The following is a 22,453-nucleotide window of genomic DNA, read 5'->3' on the forward strand; positions in this document are numbered from 1 at the left end:
CTGCAGATTCGGGCCAAGACATGTCGTGTGACGTCATCACGACACATTCATCTGCTGTACATGCGTCGAAATGAGTTACTGCTGTCACAGGAAGTCATTACATATGTAATGTACAGGAAGGAGAAGAATCCTGTGCTTTTGCACGTTCACCCATTCGTTTTCCACATAAAAAGAAATGTTTTGGAAAAAACAAAAGCAGCAAATTCAAGCATCAACTGCGCAACCCTGGAGGGACTGATATTTGTATATATCCAAAAAAAAGTTCCTATTAAAATGTTATTAAAAGACAGAAATAGAACACAAACATAAAACAGGCTAATTACATGCGATTTGTGCAATAGTGTGCGTTTCTGTGGTTGCAGTAATCTGAACTACACAGTCATCTGCAATGCTGTCATTCACGTGACTTTTTAATATATAAATAAAAAAATAAACAAAAGGTGGTTTAAAAAACAGAGGTGATACATTCATGACATTTACAGTGAGAACACTTTTTGATTGTATAGTATATTCATCTTACCCAAAGGGACACACCCTTTATTTGTAAGGTGTACACGACTGCACTGTTTTATCTTATCTTTAATCCCATTGGTCTCACTAAACTGACTAAAACAAGTGAGAACTGAACACTTCTTTATGTGAGTTGTGTGTCTTTAGTTGTGTGTTTAACTAGGAATACGCTTGTGTTTTAGAATGTTGACTATAACATTGTCTTACATGTTAATATCTTATACATTAAAATGCTAACTTCTTCTAGCAATGCTATACACAGCCGGTTGATTCAACTGACTTGTTTTTTTGTATTGAGAGAATTTCTCAAGTAGTGATAAAAAAATTAAAAAAAATGGACGTGTCCAGCGATGCGACCAAGATGATCAAAGTTGTACTTTATACAAATATGGATCGAATTGGAATGTGCATTGACTACCAATGGTAGTGAAAAGAGTAGATATGATGCAGATGTTTATACACTGCTTAAGTTTATACACAAACCGATTATCTTAACAGAATGTTTCATTTTAGCGACAAGAAAACTGATTAGTTGTCAAGTGGGAAACGCCACACATTTTTACCTCAAATACCATGGCAACTTCATAGTACATCTATTTATGCCTATTAAGTCCACTTGAAGCTACTTTTTAGAACACGTCCTTGTGGACCTTTCACATCATAATGTACAGAAAAAGAGCAGGAAATGTGAAGGGAAGTCAAATTTAAATTACACAGCTAGCGAGTCACTAAGTAGCAAGCACAAACAAGCAGAGTGACGTAACCATCCATCAGCTCTTCTAGTCACATGTAATGAAATATGAAGCATTTTATTGCTGGAAGGTCGATTACTCTTTATTTTACTCTTCGACACACAGCTTCCTCTGATTGATGAAGTGTAATTGAAGTGTAATTACTGCTGATTAAACAGCCTAATGTACTTTTACATCAGTGTCTCTGTCTTAAAGGCTACATTTCATTTCTAAGTATTATTCTTAATGAAATAGCGACTATTTAGTCGTGACCTATTTCGAAAAATGGATTAGGAGATTAGAAAAATACGAAAGGTTGCTGTTTTAGGGGTTGAACATCTTTTACACATCTGTACGAAAATAATTTGTCGTATTATTTCTATATTTTTCTCTCAAAATAATTACGAATGTATCCAGGTTCTGCTTGGAGACACAACATGCTGTAAACAATCCTGCTTTGTGCAAATGCATAACTCGACAAAACTTTTACAATTCAGAAAATTCCTATAACCTCCCCTGACAGGCCACTGTCGCATAATTTTTAATCAATATCGAAGGAATCTTAAAGGAGCATGTGCCCTGTTGCTAATTTTATGATGCTTCAGAAACATGACACACATAAAACAGCCCAAAAAAAGTGAAAGGAGAGGTAAAAAGTCTCCGATAAACACGGCATTGAACACCAAGGCAACATGAAGTGATGAATCGGATGTTAGTGAACTCATAGTTAGTCACAGAAATCATACACTCAGCTAACACTAACAAGACTAGACAAGTAGCGTATGTGAGACGTGAGGGTCTACTACAGCAGCCAAGTGAGCTAACGTTCCGACAATACTGCCAACAATGTTTAAAAACGAGGCGATAACATGTTTAACATACTATCCATACACGGCTATTGCTCTGTCAATCGGCTCTTTCCACCTAGCCGCTTAGCATGTGCTTCGGTTTGCTTCGATCACTTTTATTCCATGATATATTTTATTTTAGGAATTTGTTTTTTAGTCACATTGGAAATGTGCAATGCAAATTATTGTTGTTGTTATTAACATTATTATTAAAACAACAACAATAATATAAAGCAATAATAATAATAATGTCCAAGATTGCTGTGTTGGAGACAAAATGTCATTTCATTCAAGTTTATTTTAATTTCACTTTAACGTATTGTATTGTGGTTATTTTATATTCTTGCTAGTATACATGATGTGTTCAGGGATTCCAGCTGAAGGGCAACGGTGAAGCATTTGCTTATTGCCACAGAAAGGAAATCGTATTTCCCCAAAGCGTCCATTCTACACACACACACACACCCAGTGGCATGGGCAGTTATATCAGCGGTAAAAAACCTAAGGCGCCAAAGAACCCTGTCTAATGTAATAATAGTAAGGTCTAATAACTGATTATGGCTCAGGACGGTCCTCTAGCACACTGATGTGCTGCTTCATTGAACCATTTTAATATATTTTTTATTATTAGGAGCGAGATTCATTCTATACATGTTACAACTGATCTTAATTCTCAATCATATTTCTTTTTTAACGTGACATATTTCAGAGTGGTGGTCTTGAGGTGCATTAAGTTTATTTATTGAGACTTTTGCATGCTGAGGTAATAAAACTCATATTTCAGTAAGAAGAAGGTGCTACTCGTTGCAGATTGACGGACGATTAAGAGAACGGTGTGTAATATTGGTTCGTTGCGTTCTGTCTGATCAGAGACATGAACTAACCAGATGTTTAGTTTCATGCAAAGTGGAAGGTAAATTAGCCAAAGTGCTTTTAGTCTAATGTTTTTTAGTCCTTGCTGCTTTTAGCCAATAAAAAGAAACCATCCTGGACTGACTTTAGTGAAAAACTACATTGCGTGAGATAAGAGACACAATCAAAACAGTGAAGTGGTTGTACACTGCAATCAAAACAGTGAAGCGTGTGTACACTGTAATCGAAAGAGTTAAGTGTGTGTACACAAAACTGAATGTATATTGAAGAATATATTTTACATTATATTCTAGATGTATCAGGTTTTTTTTTTAGCTCCTGATCCAGATGTGGAGTGGAATAGTCAAGTGTCTTCCCCCAGCCACAAAGTGGCTCCAACCGCCACTTCATCAGGATGCGTCTAATGCTTGATTTCCAGGATGGAGGGATTGTGGTCCAGTATAGCAAGGATGATCTTATCCATGTACTGCCGAAGACGGAAGTTGATTTCCTCTTGCTCTTTCAGAGCCTCGACCAACTGCAGGACCAAAAGCACAAGTTGAAAAGTATTTTACTGAAATACAACCAAGAACACTATAAAGACAGTCATTTGTAGAAAGTCAAGCAATGGTAAGATGAATTTGCTATTGTTTTATGCTCTGCTTCATCCCAAACGCTAAAATGGCTCATTAGTGTTATTTAGATCCATTAAAACATACAAGATCCCACAAGTGAAAATTTAATACAAACTTTTCATCAAGGCCTACGTTTGAGATGTGGCAGTTAATTGGTCGTGAAGTTTTACCCATCGCAGGTTGCCACTGAACACCAAAAGCAGATTTCCATCACCATGTTCAAGCTGTCAACCTGCTCTGAGTACATCCATATTCTTCACCTGACATGTGGCTGATTACCTCATCTCTGGACGCATTGTCAATCTCAGTGGCGAGACTCTGCGCTTTAGTGTGGCAAGCAAAGAGGTTTTTTGCCTCATACAGACTCAGGCTGAGAATCTGTCCATTCAGGTCATCGTTCTGGTCCCGCAGTTTATGGTTTTCCTGTCAGAAAAAATGTCAGACGGTAAAATATCATCCTACAAGATCGAGTTGATCAGGTTCTTCCGCCGATTGCTACAATGCTGAAATGACACAACAATGTTTTTTTTACCTGTCGCAGGCGTTTGACTTCATGCTCAAGCTCGATCTCGCGTGTTCGAGAACTGAATTCAGACAGGGAGTTTCTACCACGGCCGGGTTTCTCCGTTTCTAACTTAAACATCTGCAGATGCTCCAGCTCCCGACGGAGGTCCTCTATCAGCTACACACATAGACAAACGAAAAATGAGCCATGCGCAAAACTTGAGGAGAAAATATCTGTCATAAAGAGCTGTTAGGAAAGTAAATGTAAAGTAATCTGCAGAGATTTTTCACGTGACAGCTCATGCATGTTGTTTACTGAGGCATGGAAGTTGCTAGATCTGATGTGGCCTGTGTTTTTAGTGCCTTACACTTTTTATTCTCTGTCTAGTAAGAATGTCTAATAAGAAGAATAAATGCTGTTGCTACCTAATTGAGAATCGACAAATCATAAGGATCACACACCTATACTGAATGTCACTAATGACTGTTCTCTGTTGCAGTGAGCTGCGGCAGGGATAAAAGTGTGAGAGATGGGAGCCGAGTGAAAAGCGGTACATGAAAGGAAAGATTATATATACAGCATTCCTTTTAAACTGTGACTTTAAAGTTACTAATGAAGTGCCATCGACATCTGGGACAGTTTCCTACCACCAAAGTGCAGCCCGGCACTTTTATTGGTTGTGTTTTATTTCCCCAGTGCTACCTGATTTAAGATTAGCTAGTTTTATATATATATATATGTCATTTACATTCCCAGGTTTTAATTTTACTGCATGCTGTGTACAATAACTGTATATGTGACAAATATAATCTGGAATAAAATGTCGAGGTAACATCTGCAAGACAGGGCAGAGGAATTTGTATTAGGGTTCAACTGTGTAAAGCAACTACAGTATAATGTGAGTGATATAAACGATTATTTATAAATTCTTTAGTTTGTCACACAACACTGTGATTTTCATTCGTTTTTGATTGTGAGGTTTTCAGAATAAACACGAAGTCCCTATAAATTAGCTGTAATGATAATCATAAAGCATTAGTACGAGTGGATTAATATAAAACTATCATTTACATTTCAGTCATAAATATTCATCCGTCATGTTGTGGTATAATTATTAATATTGACACACAGTCTCAAAAGAAAAAGGTGCTGAAGTATCGCAGCTCTCAGTGAAAATAAAACTCCAGTCATTCTGTTATGTCACAGCTTTGCTGTTCTAAACACAAGCTAAAAGCCTAAATCAAAATTAGGACACTAGAGTTTGGCGTCCCACATCTCAGGTTAAAATGTCATGAATCTAATCAAATTTATCTACTATTACTTATTATATTATTACAGTGTAATAGAAGCTTTACATGTTTCTGTCACGCCTTTTTACATTACAGACTTTTTCACCACGGTGAACAAACAGTAACCATCAGCACTCCCAGTTGCCAGCCTTTTGATTATAATCATCTATCTAATCACCTATATATTTGAATTATGTTTAGTTTGCACACTGCATTAAAGGTGGGGTGTACAATGTTCGAGAAATGCTTCAGAAAACTGAGTCGGGCCGACAACCAAAACAAACGTGTAGCTAATGAGCAGAAATGGGAGTGTCTTGTCAATATGCGGCGGAGAGAGTGTTCAGTGCGCATGTCAAACATTAGCAGAAAGTGATTGAAACATTGACAAGGCGGAGAAAAGGGAAGACGCAGGACCTGTATTAATATAGGATCAGCTTTCCAGCACTGGAGAGAACTGAAGGAGTAGGAAGGCCTGCGATGGGACACTGAGGTCATTTTTTCCTTCTCAATAGGTGAGTAACGTTGGTTTTGCTTTGTTTCACAGAACTAATATATGTCATCCTTTGCATGATTATGCTTGAGTGTTATTTTTGCTTGTTTGTTTATCTAAAATCGAATTGTTCTTCCCTTCAGCTATGATAGACACATTTCTTTCCATTAGTTGCCTGGGTTACGTATGTATGTATGGGCGGACCTATCAATACAGGAATGGGACCCATTTGGGTTAGGGGCGTGTTTGTTTTGGTGATTTCAAATGTTAACGTTGGCTTTCAAACAACGTACACCCCACCAAGTGAACCCAAGTTCCTTGTTGTGAGGTATACACTCTTTTCCTTTTTCCCATGATGTTACTAAGCCTGTTTCTAAGTGATGTTGATTTTACATTTTTGGTCTGTTGTTTCTTAACTTTGACTATGCTAAGCTATTGTAAATCTGTTCAGTCCTGTTGCTCTGTGTCTGTTCTGACCTAAGTACTGCCTGCTGATTTTGGATTGTTCTTGTTTTTCCCTGTTATAATAGGTTTTTTTGTTTGTTTTTTGTTTTTTACATATATTTACACGTCCTGTACTTGCATCTTACCCTCCCCGTCTTTCGTTCTAGAAATGAATAGACTGCTGGACAATGGAGATTCATATGAGGATAAGAATTTGATCATTAAATGTCATCGTCTCACTTCCTGCATGGCCTCTCTTTCTTTCTGAAATTCGTGTCTGTTCTGCCACAGTTTGTCCATCATCTTCTTATACAGATCCATCTCGTCCTTTAGACGCAGGCTCGTGTCTTCCAGTTTATCAGTCATGCGCTGTTTCTCCTGCAACATGGGCAGACATGATGAAGAGGCAACTAATGATCACAGTGATTTATACTGAAAATTCTGATAATTTTAAAATGTTTTCTATTAGAATTGTGGTGATGGTAGTGAAGAAACTGGTACTTATGTTAACTGTGATATTGATTACCTGGTCCAGTTTCTCAGTCTGAGACTTTAATCTGCAAACGTTCACCTTCATCTCAGAGTTCTCCTCCTCTAGCTGCTGTACTCTGGGAATTTTTTTTTTTCAAATTACATAAAGCTTAGTTTGCATCAATCTAATATAACTGATTATATTCCAATAAACCACATGATTAATTAAATTTTATCTGTTCTCTGGTTCCATTATGCAAAGCTCCCGCCTCCAACACCCCAGCCTTCACTCAGCATGTACTGACCACTGTATAAAAAAGGGGTGTCCAATCTTATCCACAAAGGTCCAGTGTGGGTGCAGGGTTTCATACCAATCAAGCAGAAGCCACACCGGATGCCTTACTCCTGGTTGGAGATTCGTCGCCTGGTGGTGTACTCTGCTGGGGATAGATCTGCATGGACAGTCCGTGACTATGAGATTGCACCACGCTCCCTCCAATCTACTAGCACTGCTTGACTGGTCCCACCATCTCTTAAAGTCTTTTCTATTCTGGCACCGAGGTGGTGGAATGAACTTCCCATAGATGTCAGAACACCAGAGTCACTGACTATCTTCAAATGATAGTTGAAGACCTCCTTAAACTAGCGCTTATTTTCCTTGTACTGTAGGGATAAATAGTAACTTTAAGATATTCATTCTGTTTCTATACTTCTTTAAAGCTGCATTGAGACAATGTTTATTGTTAAACGGGCTATACAAATACAATTGAACTGAATTTCACCTGTTTTATCAGTTGATCTTGGCTTTCAATTGACTCAATTGAATTGAGTTGGAATAAAAGTGTTCACCCACACCGTGCCCAGCCGGATAAGTTTGGACACCACTGGCATACAGGGAACTCTCCATCTGCTGTTTTGGTGATGTACTGATCCAGTCATCTAACCATCACATTTTGGCAGGCACTATTTTCTTCATCCAACATATAAACATTGAGACCTGACTGATCACTGTGGCACTGTGATGAGATCATTAATGTCATTCACTTCACCTGCCAGTGATGTTATGGCTGAGTGGTGTGTATATAGCATTATGTTTCACAATACTTCATCCTCTAATGTTCAAAATAATATAACAAACACTTGTTATTCGCAGCTGGATTTTGTTTAAGGATGTTGCATGAGCCCTGTGTGTGTGTACCTGTACCTGTTAGAAAGCAGCTCTATTTGGTTGCTCTTGTCTTTCTCCATCTTGCTGTAAACCTCTCGGTGTCTCTTCAGCTCCTCCTCCAAACTTTGCTCTGCCCGAGTCTCTTGGTCCTTAATCTGCTCCTCCAGCTCATGTACTCTGCAAGCACAAGCACAGACACATACACACATACGTGTGTGTGATACTTGTGTCTATGGACTTACAGTGATTTCTTGGATCAGGTTTGTGTTATTTTTGTGCTAGTTTTTATGACTACTTCAGAGACCACTGTTGCAATCTACAAGGAAATCTAGCTACTAATAATGTACTAGCCAATATATTTATGGTAGTAAACAATGTTGGCTCACAACTCATTTAACCAGACAATGTATAAAATATTATGGCCGAATGAAAGTGTAAACTGAGACAGAACTAATTCCCTCAGATCTGTCATTAAAATAGTAAGCAAATATTGTCAATAACTACAATTACTCTGTAAGTACAGTTAGCATCAGTGTTCAATTCAGGAACTCTGAGGTGTCCTAGTAGACAAATGAACACACAACCGTGTCTTCTGTTACTGTAGATTTAGGAGTATACTGATGAAAAATTCCATGCTTCTAATATGTAATGCTATTTACCTGTGAACCAGCTGTGTGTTGTCCTGTTTCAGTTTGGATTTCAGGTCTCCGTTTGCCAGGCTGTCATTCTCCAGCTCTGACACCTTCTTCTCCAGGTAACTCACCTAAGTTACACACACACACACACACACACACACATTTGTTTTATTGTTGCTTGCATTCAAATCAATGCAGGTAGTTAATGCTATGACACAAATATACAACTCAATATTAACCTTAAGGTGTTTATTTGGAAATAAATCTGCATTTTGTTGTTTAGAACCTTCAAAAAAAGGATTTTTTTCAAGGAGCAACTAAATGCCACACAAGGACAAAGCTATCGGATATTCCTGGCCTTGTGGGAACATGTGCCTAAATTCAAAAGCCTGCCCTCCCACATACGTGCTTAAAATCTGAAAGTGTTCATTAATATTTAAATTTTTATTGCGTGAGTGTAGAAAATTGGGTGATACTGAAGACTGGAAAGGACACATTGGTTGCATCTATCAAAATGGTTCAGCCTCGGAGGTCTAGTGTTTGTGTGTACAGAGATGAAGTTCTCTGTACCTTCTCAGTAATGTCAATGTCACAGGAGTCGATACTATCGTGGAATAAATCCTCGGTGCTGCCATGACTGCTGCTGAAATTACTGTGATGGAAAAGCTGCCTGTGTGAGAGAGAGACAGAGAGAGAGACATAAGGGCTTTTATTAAATTTAATGATAATTAATAATTAGTTCAGCTGCCTGCTTTAGTAGTGTGCAGTTTAAAGTACAGCGTAAGAGTGCGAGATCTGGCATAATTATAGGTACACTCGCTGTCCACTTTATTAGGAACACATGTACATTGATGCAGTTCTCTTAAATTAAAAGTTAATGCTCACATTACACAAGCATCTGAATCATAAAAAAGAGTGAAACCAAACTAAATGAAACACAAACAAACTAAACATGTCCATTTTTGATCTGACTTGGATGAGGTAAAGAGATGGATAGATATAAAAGTGGCCTTTTTCATCAGTTCAACTGGTGCAAATGTTTCTTACCTTCCAAAAGCTGTGCTGGAAATCTTCCTGTTTGGACTGAAAAACAAAAGCAGTTAGTGACTGTAGCCTACACGTGCTACCACTCAGATGAACCATATGTCATCAGAATAATACAGAAACACTGGATTGATCTTTGATCAGTGATCAATAATACATAAATAAATACTCACCTATTGGCTTTCAGGTTTTTGAGTCGAGCCTCAAGGTCATTGAGCAAGTTCACTTTCTTACAGCATTGTGAGCAGTAAACATCCAGCAGCTCACTGTTGTAAAAGTGTCGGATTTTCTGAGGGGTATGACCGGCACTGCAGAGTAAGTGGGGAAAAATAACAGAGTGTTTTGTAATTCTGAAATATTTAACTGTTAAAGACTGTTACACTCTCATAATAAAGTTATAGAAAGACCAAAGGGATGTCAAGAGAAGTGATTCAAGGGTGTGTAAAAAAAAAAAATCTGTAACTGACCATCATGATGGACCTGAGCACTCAGATCTTGATCAATACAATGTCTAACCAGTTCATCTTCACTCATAGGACGGCATGAAATACCATATAATATAACCTTATTTATTAACACCTTGGATTGGTGAAAGAGGTGTAACAGTCACAACCTCAGTTCCCCCCGAGCCACCAGAGGGAGCTGTTATAGACACACACAGACTATTGTTACTCTGTTGTATACCAAGGTGGTTGTTCTTTTACCGTTGCTCTAGTGTGTGCCCTTGCTCCATGTTTTGACTGCTGCTCTTTGTTTTTGCCCTTACTGGATTTGTTTGCCTTGCAGACTGGTTGCATTGTGTTTATTGATCTGTGCCTGTAAACATCACTCATGGATTCTACCTCCTCTACCGACCCCGTGTCACAGTGAGGATGGATTGTGGCTATAAAAAAACAATATCTGCCAGCTGTAGTTACCTCAGGGATCCTCAAACATTATTTTCCCACGCAATTGAATTGTACTGACTCTTACATCAGCTTCTGAAATGCTATTAGTAGTAACAGTACAACAATGTAGGAACTAAGGTTTTATGTGTAAAAATGTCAACAGTACCAAACGTTTCTGAACAGAAATGAAGCATAATTTCTGTTAAACTGAATTAAAATTTCAACATTTTAGTGTTTAGTCTTGGCATGAGTTCCACTGCAAACCACAAGGAAACCAGTGGAATGAATCGGCCACCCTGACAAGGACAAAGGTAAATTAGGATAAAAAACAGGGTGTTACATTCACGTTTTATTTGTAGAGCAATTTTAACTATGCAAATTGTCTCAAATCTTCATTTCTGGATCTATATTTATTCCTAATGAGCAAGAACTTCTCAGTATTTTTTTTCCAGTGGCAAAAAAATCCAAATAAAAAGGCATCAGGATGGATTGTGTAGGTCCAATGATTCAATTCAATTCAATTCAAGTTTTTTTGTATAGCGCTTTTTACAATAGACATTGTCTCAAAGCAGCTTTACAGAACATAAACATAGAGCAGAAGGTAAACATAATTAATGATAAAGGAAAGTTTCTGGTCACATTGAAAGGTTTCTTTTCATGCTTCATATGTGCTTCAAGGAGAACACAACATTGACCCTCCATTTCCACTCACAGCAGGTGCTTTAATCCCAACATCCTTTATAGTCTCCATCAAAAACCTATCTTCAAGTACAAATAGGTCAAAGTCTAAAAATATCACTGAATCCTGTTAGAGGAGATACAGTACTGTAATAACAACGAAATACACTCCCACGTTCCAGGATGACAAATGCAATGTGCATGTGGCCAATCTGGGTGACTTGTTCAATGAGTCATGCACAGATTTGGTGGTATGGATCCTGCAGCTGTCACTGTGAAGCGTAGGAGTGTCATTTTTAAGTTCTGCTTGAACATGAGCAACAAACGTTTTGACCATCCATTTCCACCACTTTCCACATTGTACAATAAAGTGTCTTATGTTCATGTTTAGTTATGTAGGTGTCCCAGACCCTACCTAGTGCACTTTAGGACACTAACGCATGCCTAAGAACTGTTAGCTACCTACTGTAACAGATACCATGGACATTTGCCTGCTAGACCACCAGAGGGCAACCCTGCACATTTAAGAACTTTACTATGGTGTGTTCCATTTCCCCAGTTCAGTTTTTGTTTACCTGTATTGTGTTAGACCAATATGTGTTTGATACATGAGTTCTTGTCACGCCTAGCATTGCTCCAGTTGTGTATGTATTTCTGACCAGATCCAGTTGTTTTAGTGTATTATTTGTTTGCTTTTTGCCAATTTCTGTTCCTTGTAGTTTTTCTCCACTTTCCCAGCATCACCAACCTGACATTGCTGTACCCTTGAACAAGGCTTGTAACCCTTAACAACTTACTTGTGTAAATAAAAACACTCTCTCGAGACCTTACTCTTGAATGCCGTCTTTGTGACCGGAATCCAACATGCCAGAAAAACCTGAGAGATGCTGCTGTGTATCCTGTTCTACGTGCTCTGACATTCAGACTAAATTCTTATACAGTGTAATATGAAATTATTAAAAAAACACACAAGCTGGAAATTGACTTGCAGTTTGAAATATTCATGACAGCAGAGTGGTTAAGATTGAAATAATAGCAACACCAGCAAGTGTACAGGATGGAGGCATGAGGACAGTTTAACAAGCTGCCTTGCAAAATACTGTTCTTTATTGTTATGTAATTACTCACATTGTCCTCTCAGCTTTACATGAATTACGACACTTACCCTGAATATATGCAGTGCTAAAAAGGTGTGTGAAATTTCACTAACCTGGAAGGAAGTGAGGAGCCCAGGTCTGAAAATCTGTTAGTCCGTGTATCATCATCAGCACAAGGGCTACTAGGAATAAACTCCACATCTTCTCCTTCTCCGTAGTCTTCAAACTGCTCTTCGGCTGAAATGACGGATGCCGCCGCCGACGAGACGAGCTGACACGAACTGCAGAGAAAGTGATTGTATTTTACTGCAGGACTCAGATATTATTTAACTCCTACCATCACCATCTTGACTCCTGATATACTGTAGTCACCTGTTTCCAGGTAAAAAGAGTCTGCAGAGGCCTTCTTCTTTATTGTCATGGCGAACGTCATACGACTCGGACCCCGCGCTGCTGTCCATTTCAGAGTCAATGGGGTACAACAGGCAGGGCTGTGCAGTGACACTCTCATCACCGCTCTGCATATACACAATACACACAACATACACATCACTTATTATGTAGGTTTTGTGGCTGTTCGCTGCTGACTAAGCCACATAATCATTGCCAGCTGCAGAGATTTAAACAATCATTTGAACGAAATCAAACTGAAATATGTTTTTAATATCTGATATGTTGGCGGTCAGTTGATCGATTTAGTCTTCATATTTCTTTCATTTTTAACTAGTCAGAGCTTTAAACAGAATGTCCTGTGTTCATGAAATAGTGTACATTCCCAATGAACATGTAGTGTACATTCCACCTAGTGCTAATGCTAAGGAGGCACTATGTGAACTCGATGGGGCTGCGGAATGCTCATCCGACGGACTGTTTATTATCGCCAGAGATTTCAATCATGCAAATCTCAACTCCTGTATCCTATATAGTGTAGGGATCTCTAATTTAATCGGTCATGAATGTAATCCCTACACTATATATATAGCCTCAAATATCTTAACATAGCATTCCTATTTATTTTTTATTGGACAACCAATCACAGTCAAAAAATGTGTCATACCTAGTAACAGCCTCCTCTCGAAGTGTTTGTATTTTCCTTGCAGAGTGTTGCTATGAGATTGGTCCTGAATCACTCTTAAGATAAAATTCCTAGTAAACTAGGAGCTTTCTGAGATCATTTTCATAGTCTTTATGAATACGGGCCCGGATTCTGAAGACTAAAGAATTGTAGACTTTAGCTGACTAAAGTGAACACATTTTGGGTCCCACATTAAAAATCTTCAAATATTAAACAGTCGGAACTAATGCCAAAGTTTAATTGTACTCTCTTAATGAAGTCGTTGGAAGGAGGAAACTGAGATCCCTGAGAAAAATCCCAAAGAAAAGGGAGAAAATGAGAACTCCACACACAGGGACGAGACAGGAATCAAACCCTGGCAGGGTTCGAGGCAAACACGGTAACCTCTAAACCACCATGTTTCCTTTCATATATTTAACAAATCTGAATTAATTTTTAAATTAATTCAGTTTTAAAATCTCCTTGTTGCAAATATCTTACATGGAAAATTGCACAAACAAACTGGATGCTGTTGAAATCAATAGTGTGGCCAGAGAAAACACAGAAAATCACAAATGTGGCTAAAATTAATTCTGTATTAATACTAATGATAACTGATGCTATATCTCTCTCTCTTTGTGTATGTGTGTGTGTTTGGAATTTAATTTGGAATTTAATTAATGGCATAAAAAAACAGGTGCATAAAGCAGTTAGTCTGTGTGTGTGGTGTGTGTGCTTTGGGTTGTAGATTATTTACATTATCAGCATAGGTACTGCATCTCTCACTTCTGCCTAGATACACCATTATTCTCTCTCACTATCTCTCTCTCTCTCTCTCTCTCTCTCTCTCTCTCTCTCTCTCTCTCTCTCTCTCTCTTTCTTTTTAACCAAGATATTTATAGCAGGCTTCATTAGATCTGTGAGTTATGGCTGGCTGTTGCTGTTCACACCCATCTAGGCCACTACTGCACACTCACACCCACTCACTCTTAAATCATGCAGACTTTCACTAGACAGAGAACAAAGCCAGCGCTTGGCTTTGAAAAACGTTTTTGGGTCAGCATCAACCTCACCAGTGTACATTGTACATTCTATATGGATTACATTGTGCTACTTAATACTGTATAATCGAGCTGCCAGAAATGCCTTCCTTAAACTGAGTTGTCTACTATGCTGCCTGGTTTTTGCTGTGCATTGAGGGATTTTTTTTAGGTAGCAAACATCCCAGGCACCAAAATAATTTTACAATTAAGAAATTTTTTTCTGCCTCGTTGTTAAAACCTATAAAAGACACTCATCCCTTCCCTAATTTCTCTAGCCGTGTATCTAGTGTCTGGTCTAATGAGCTGCTTTCGGCTAAGTACTTGATATGAATACACATGAACGGATAAGCTGTAACACTATATTTATTCCATCCAAGTAATCAAATACAAGTATTATACCTGCATTTTGACTGCAGTCTGCAAGTTGACACCATGTGCTATAGAACTGATATTAATTAACAACCAAGCTAACGAACAAGCTAACAAAGCTAATTCTATTTAGCTCTTCTAATCACAGCTCCTCAGTGTAACCTCACAGCAAAGTATTTTTAATACCTAACAACTTTATATATGTAGCTATATATGTGTATGATCAAACAGCAGGCAGCTCTTACTAGCTTCAGCAAACAACCTTCTTCCACACAAGGGTTAGTGCACTGTGTGATTTTAGATGGAGCCAAAAAAAACAGTGCTTTCACAGGAACTTAATAATTCAAACAGAAAGCTTCTTTTTTTGTATGCATTCATTTTCAGATTGCTATTTGTATTAAAGCTAGCTTTGATGTCAAAGAAGTGTTTCAAACTAAAATCAAGTCAAGTCAAGAAGCTTTTGTTGTCATTCATTCATTTTCTACCGCTTATCCGAACTTCTCGGGTCACGGGGAGCCTGTGCCAATCTCAGGCGTCATCGGGCATAAAGGCAGGATACACCCTGGACAGAGTGCCAACCCATCGCAGGGCACACACACTCTCTCATTCATTCATGCAATCACACACTATGGACAATTTTCCAGAGATGCCAATCAACCTACCATGCATGTCTTTGGACCGGGGGAGGAAACCGGAGTACCCGGAGGAAACCCCTGAGGCACGGGGAGAACATGCAAACTCCACACACTCAAGGCGGAGGCGGGAATCGAACTCCCAACCCTGGAGGTGTGAGGCGAACGTGCTAACCACTAAGCCACCGTGCCCCACTTTTATTGTCATTTCAACCATATATAGCTGTTGCAGTACACAGTGAAACGAGACAACGTTTCTCCAGGATCAAGGTGCTACATAAAACAAAGACAGGGCTTGGACTTAGTAAGTAGTCTTAGCCACATAAAGTGCAACTGTGCAACCTGGTGCAAACAGTGCAAGACAAGACAGACAAGACAATGCAGGACAAGACAGACAAGACAGTGCAGGACAAAAGACAGTGCAGACAAAAGGTTACAAGACAATACACAAAATACAAAAAAATAAACAGTAAACGAAAAACAGCACCGACCGACCTGTGTCAATACTGTATGTAAATACTGTAAGTTCAGACAATATTGCGTACAGTAATACTCGAATGAACACAGTTTCTTAGCAGCAGGTCCCGGAGATAGTGTATAAGATTATGCAAAAACAGCAACAACTGAAATATTGTACAGTATGAGCAAGATGACTGAAATGTTAGTGTGTGCAAAGAGCAAAAAATAAAAAAGTGTGCAAAACAGCATGTAAACAGTTTGATGAATGTAAGCAGCATGTAAACAAGTTGATGTACAGTATATTAGAAGTGTGTGTATGTCAAAATGTCAGCCATATTGTGTGATAGAAACATAGATTTCAATCACTAATTCTTGATAATGGCTGTATAAGATGTTCTCAGAGTATCAGTCAAGTCAAGTGGGTTTTTTATTGTCATCCCTCTATACACTTTAGCTTGTATACATTGAAATGAAATACTGTTTGTTTCGGACCATGATGCAACACAGCACAGTATGCAAGACTACAAATGTCTGTCTGTCTGTCTGTCTATCTATCTATCTATCTAAATACTAAAGTAAATTAATGACTAATTAACAAGAATAACTAAACAAGAATACTAGGACTAACTCCATGATATTCATTTCATCAAGGTTGCGGAGTTTCTCTTTTTTTTGTTAAACTCACTCACTCACTCTTACTCATTTTCTACCGCTTATCCGAACTACCTCGGGTCACAAGGAGCCTGTGCCTATCTCAGGCGTCTTTGGGCATCAAGGCAGGATACACCCTGAACGGAGTGCCAACCCATCGCAGGGCACACACACACACACTCTCTCATTCACTCACGCAATCACACACTACAGACAATTTACCAGAGATGCCAATGCATGTCTTTGGACCGGGGGAGGAAACCGGAGTACCCGGAGGAAGCCCCCGAGGCACGGGGAGGACATGCAAACTCCACACACACAAGGCGGAGGTGGGAATCAAACCCTGACCCTGGAGGTGTGAGGCAAACGTGCTAACCACTAAGCCACCGTGCCCCCTTTTTGTTAAACTGAGTAGGATTTTAACACAGTACTGCTAAAGTATCGGGCCATTGGGCCTCTACTGCCATTGATTTCGCACATCTCTGGAACTGGACTGAAGCAACACAAACTTTTCTTCCAAAAGATATTACCTCAGCTGGAGTTTTGATGATGTTGGAGCAGAGCAACATTTAACACTTCACTCCAAAATCTCCTATAGACTTTCCAATGAATTGAGATCCAGTGAATGTTGGTGTCTGTATCAGTGTTTCTGAATCTTTTGTACAGTGTTACACCAGGCCAGCCACACACACACACACACACACACACACACACACACACACACACACACACACACACACACACACACACAGTTGGCTCCTTAAATAAAGGCAATCTAAAATCTAATAAAAGCCACTGAACACACAATGATAAATCTCTTCAATCTGAACACACACTTCATTGAGGGCTTTAACACTGAGCAGGCACTCGGATTGAAAGAAAGATAGAAGGAGCTATAAACAGAATGGACAGCAGAAAACAGAAAGAAAAGGCGGGGAAAGGAGAGATTATGGACCATTAAGCAAAGAGAGAGAGAGAGAGAGAGAGAGAGAGAGAGAGAGAGAGAGAATTCAATAACTGACATTTTTATCTGTGGAGTCTAATGAAAGGCAATAGAGAATGTGTGTGTGTGTGTGTGTGTGTGTGTGTGTGTGTGTGTGTGTGTGTGTGTGTGTGTGTGTGTGAAGAAAGAACTATAATTCATTTTTTAATCTTTTATCTACACAATGAATTTGGAGGTGACAGAGCAGAGGAAACTTTTCATTCCCAAAATTAACTTTGTGTACTTACTCAAATAATTCTAGGACACGCCTCTCTCTCTCTCTCTCTCTCTCTCTCTCTCTCTCTCTCTCTCTCTCTCTCTCTGTGTGTGTGTGTGTGTGTGTGTGTGTGTGTGTGTGTGTGTGTGTGTGTGAGAGAGAGAGAGAGAGAGAGAGAGAGAGAGAGAGAGAGAGATTGTTATTGTTATTCAGTGTTGATATGGTCTTCTGTCTAAATCCCATATAACCCATAATGCACTGCATTAAATTCTTCAGTCACACTAAAATAGAAAAGAGAAGACTGCTACCTCAAATCACACAGGATTTTACTTGCATATCATCAAGGAAACCTGACATTAGCTAAGGCTAATTAAGCTCCATTTCTAATTCCTCAAATTTTAGCTAGCATTTGCTAACAATGGTAAACCGATAGCTCTAGGCTAATAGCTAGCAGCCATAAAACAAACTGCCTTGATAAACACAAAGTGCTGTAACAGGTAAATTACACTGATGGCTAATAGTTTACATGTGTTTTGATTATCTAAAAATTAACCTCATTGCTTTCCAAATATTCAGTAGGATTACAGAGAAATTAAGTGTATAAATTAAGTTAATAGAAAGTTGGGGGAAACGTGATTGTTCTTTGTTACCTCAGGATTTTGGTCCTCCAGTAAGTTTACAAATGTGTGTACTAATTAATATGCTAGCTGCTAATTTGCTGAATAACTAGCTACTTATCGTTCTATGCTAGCACAAAGTTACACTGTTCTCTTCTGTGGAAACTGTGTGGATACTAAATCCTAACAAGCGTTCTAATGAGAGTTTAACGTTAAGGTCTGGAAGAGATGCACAAACGTGCGTGTTTTTTAAAAAATATTGCATAAAATTGCAAAAAATACATTAAGCATTATAGCATTCTTGTAAATGCCCCTAAACACATGGCACATAAATACAGTGCATTAACACCTCCCCAACACACACATATACACTTCAATCACTGTCGACCATTGAGCTGCATAGCACATGTAAACACACACACTTCAATCACTGTCGACCATTAAGCTGCAAAGCACATGAAAACACACACACTTCAATCACTGCCTACCACTGTAGCACATCTAAACACACACACATCAATCATGGCAGGCTGCTACATATCTCTCTCTCTCTCTCTCTCTCTCTCTCTCTCTCTCTCTCTCTCTCTCTCTCTCTCTCACACACACACACTCACACACACTCACCCCCAAACACACACATTACAATCACTGTCGACCATTGCAGCTATGTAGTAGCGCCTACATGTAAACACACACACAACTCCAATTACTGCCGATTACTGCAGCTACACCACATATAAACACACCGAGAGACATACTTTCTTACACCCACTTCAATCATTGCTGAATTTTACAGTTACTTATCGCAAATATAATACACACACACACACACACAGAGACACACAGACACACACATTGTGTGGGCAGACTAGAGACTGGAGATATAAGTCACAATACAAAACAACATTAAATCCCCCCTCTCTCTCTCTCTCTCTCTCTCTCTCTCTCTCTCTCTCTCTCTCTCTCTCTGTGTGTGTGTGTGTGTGTGTATGTGTGTCTGTATTTCTACATTTCTGGGAGTGTTGTCCTACAGGCAGAACAGTTTTGAGTGTTTGAATTTTATAGCTATCTTGTTTCTCCAACATTAGCTAAAGTATCGTGCTTCTATCAGATGACCAGGTTTGAAGACCATATTTATTGGACACTGCACAACACCGTCTTCCTAAAACTGGTCACAAAGTACAGTCACGGCAGCACGCTTGCTAGCTATCAAGCTAATAGAATGCTAGCTAACACAGCTCCATGATCTAACCACCACTCTGCCGCACACACACACACACACACACACACACACACACACACACAAATGTTTTTTGTCACAAGAGATTTTTAATATTGTGATCTTGTTACAAATTTCAAACCAGCTTCATCCTCCATTTTGAACAGAAAGCTGCATTAAAACTGCCAGAATGCCTACTGACTAAAGATCCATCATGCAGTGCTCAGTTCACCAAATCCAGACAAGCTGATTAACGTATTAAACAGATGTTCTGTTAAACAGATCAAGCGAAAGGAGGCAAACGTTGTCATTTCTGTGGTTTAAAGAGTGCAAAGGAAAGAGCTGATGATTCTTCCTGCTTTTTTAGACAGTGCAATATTCAATCAGCAACAACCTTCATGTCGAGAGTCTAATAGTAAATTGCAGGTTCTGCTGCAGCTGCATTACTGTGCTGACTGAATGTAATGGAGATGACAATGTGCACTGTCTAATAACACCACCCACTTCTGCGGGGATGATGATCTAACCCAGAAGTTAGCATCACTCTGATTCCCTCTACAAAAAGCTAACAGGAATTTCCTAATGCATTACGGAGGAAATTACGCCTTTTTTTTCTTTTCTTTTTTGGGATCCTTACACATTCCATTTGAGATGAAACTACCCTTCTATCATTCATAGATAGAAGCTGTCCATTTCAGCTACATAGAACAAACACACACCTATATCAATGAATGATTATTGATGTAAGGAGAACATTTTTTTAAGGAATTTTTGTCATCACTGTTCTGGGACTGTCGTAATGTTCAAGTTTCACAACATTGTTGGTGAGAGAAGATACTTTGCAGAGTTCCCACAACAAGAAATCTAACTATAAGAGGAGAAATACTGTGACACAAAGAAGATGAGAAAAGACGCAGTATTATAACAGAACCTGTTTTCTATCTGAGATGCATCCCCACACCCCGCTGTGGATTATTCTCTTGTGTTACTCGCTGCTTTATTGAATTGAGAAGGCAATTAGAATAAAACTTTCAGCAGTTTATTACTGCAAGGAAGGTGTGTGTGTGTGTGTGTGTTTAGCATCCTTTTCTTTCTTTATTCTTTCTCTATTTTTTTTTTCATTTTCTTCTTATTCTTCATTTTTTTCTATTCTAGTATCAGCATGTAATCATGCTGCAATGTTGTAATGTTTTGTTCTCTCAGGGTTAAAGCGCGACTAATAGCTGCTGCTGTCAGATGAGAGAAAAATCCCAGCAGGAGTAACAAGGAGGAATTTCAGTGGAAGTCATGCTATTGTTCCCTGACCTTTACACACACACACACACACACACACACACACACACACACACACACACACACGTGTCTCCACTCAGTCCGCATAGACACTCAGTCCGTATATCACGTATAGACAAATACAGACACTCACTCACACACTCTGATACACACACACACACACACACACACACACACACATAAATAAATAAATACTCACATACATAAACAAATAGACACACAAACACAAGCCTCGACTCAATCAGCAGAGACATTCACATATATAAACATAGACACTCGCTCTTATTAATTATTAATCAGTTGTTTCAATAATCTACATTAAAAACACAAACCTAATTCAAACCTTTTCAGCTTGCAGAATTCAGATGAACACATATGCTATGTGAGTTCTGCGTTCTGTGTGTGTGCGTGTGTGTGTGTGTGTGTGTGTGTGTGTGTGTGTGTGTGTGAGATGTCTATGTGTTTGCATGCATGTAAGTGCATATGCTGATTGAGTTCAGACTTGTGTGTAATCTTCAGTAGAGATATAATCATTTTTATTTTATTGATGTACATTATTCACTTTATCTGGATCTGGGTCATGGTGGATCATGACTTATGCACACACTCAGTTATTATTACTTATTCATACCTTATTTCAAATGCTGACTCCCACAGACGCAATACAGACGGATTCCAGGTGCTTGCTGCAGTGTCTTTTTGATGACATCATATAGTGGGCCTTAAAGCTGTTGCCCAATCAGCAGTGTCGGTTAAAATTATGCAGAATCAATTATTCAATCCGCTTCTGATTTGAAAATTGTAGTATACAATACTCTGTAGTATAATTCTCTATAACGGGAGCTCTTTAATGGTCAGGAGCCGCACATACAAACCAGGCACTGCATTAACAATACAAAACGAAACTAGCATCAACAGTGAACATGAAATAAATGAAACGTGACTCTCACATAGATACCTGAAATATTACATTTACATTACATTGGTTATAGTGTAACCTTCTCTGCTGGTCTAAGAAACTGTTTCTATATTCATAACTGTTCATGAGTCGTTCCGTGTTATTTAAGGAGTTTTCACTCAGCACTTTGGAACCATAATGATGTAGCTTAAGGTTTATTAAATTTGGTACAACAACAGAAACATATTCACCCTGTGCTCAAGAGATCACAAGCTCCAATCCGGAGGACGAGACTTCACAGCCATCAGGAGGTCATTACACGTTCAGCTGTCAATCAGAGCAACACTAGGCAATCCTCAGCTTCTGTGAGATCATATACAGAATGTGGAAGAGGGCAGAGTGTTTTCCTGCATTTCTGCATCCTGTGTGATACAGTAGGATTTGGCAAATGACCAATTTAACTGAGTGGCTAAAACCAATAAATAAATAAATAAATAAATAAATAAATAAATAAATAAATAAATAAGCAAGCAAGCTGCTACGAGGTTAAAGGGGAACTGACAGAGATTTCTTGGCGAAAAAAATATCTTTCAGGGTTCAACTTTGTAATGAGACACAACAAGAAACAATGGGGTCACCAACGGCAGTTCAAGAATAGAGAGTAGACAATAATCTCTCTCTCTCTCTCTCTCTCTCTCTCTCTCTCTCTCACACACACACACACACACACACACA

General features: G+C 38.8%; 1 protein-coding gene across 4 annotated transcripts in view; it reads right to left on the reverse strand.

Annotated features, from left to right (window-relative positions):
- Positions 1-389: 389 nt before the first annotated feature.
- rab11fip4a (RAB11 family interacting protein 4 (class II) a) overlaps positions 390-22,453 on the reverse strand; it is a 37,744-nt gene continuing 15,680 nt past the window's right edge. For 2 of the 4 annotated variants that reach the window (XM_027171647.2, XM_027171649.2), the window contains 12 exons: positions 12,657-12,802; positions 12,398-12,565; positions 9,796-9,930; positions 9,626-9,661; positions 9,149-9,248; positions 8,603-8,706; positions 7,980-8,120; positions 6,831-6,912; positions 6,545-6,682; positions 4,109-4,258; positions 3,856-3,999; positions 390-3,479 (listed from right to left, as the gene is read on the reverse strand). In XM_027171647.2, coding sequence (XP_027027448.1) covers positions 3,363-3,479; positions 3,856-3,999; positions 4,109-4,258; positions 6,545-6,682; positions 6,831-6,912; positions 7,980-8,120; positions 8,603-8,706; positions 9,149-9,248; positions 9,626-9,661; positions 9,796-9,930; positions 12,398-12,565; positions 12,657-12,802 — 1,461 coding nt within the window. In that variant the 3' untranslated portion in view covers positions 390-3,362. Of the gene's footprint in view, positions 3,480-3,855; positions 4,000-4,108; positions 4,259-6,544; positions 6,683-6,830; positions 6,913-7,979; positions 8,121-8,602; positions 8,707-9,148; positions 9,249-9,625; positions 9,662-9,795; positions 9,931-12,397; positions 12,566-12,656; positions 12,803-21,451; positions 21,549-21,969; positions 22,082-22,453 lie in introns of all 4 variants that reach the window. The other 2 variants (XM_047801236.1, XM_027171651.2) reach the window with 2 other exon arrangements.

This window comes from Tachysurus fulvidraco, chromosome 15, assembly GCF_022655615.1.
Source record: "Tachysurus fulvidraco isolate hzauxx_2018 chromosome 15, HZAU_PFXX_2.0, whole genome shotgun sequence".
Taxonomy (NCBI): Eukaryota; Metazoa; Chordata; class Actinopteri; order Siluriformes; family Bagridae; genus Tachysurus; species Tachysurus fulvidraco.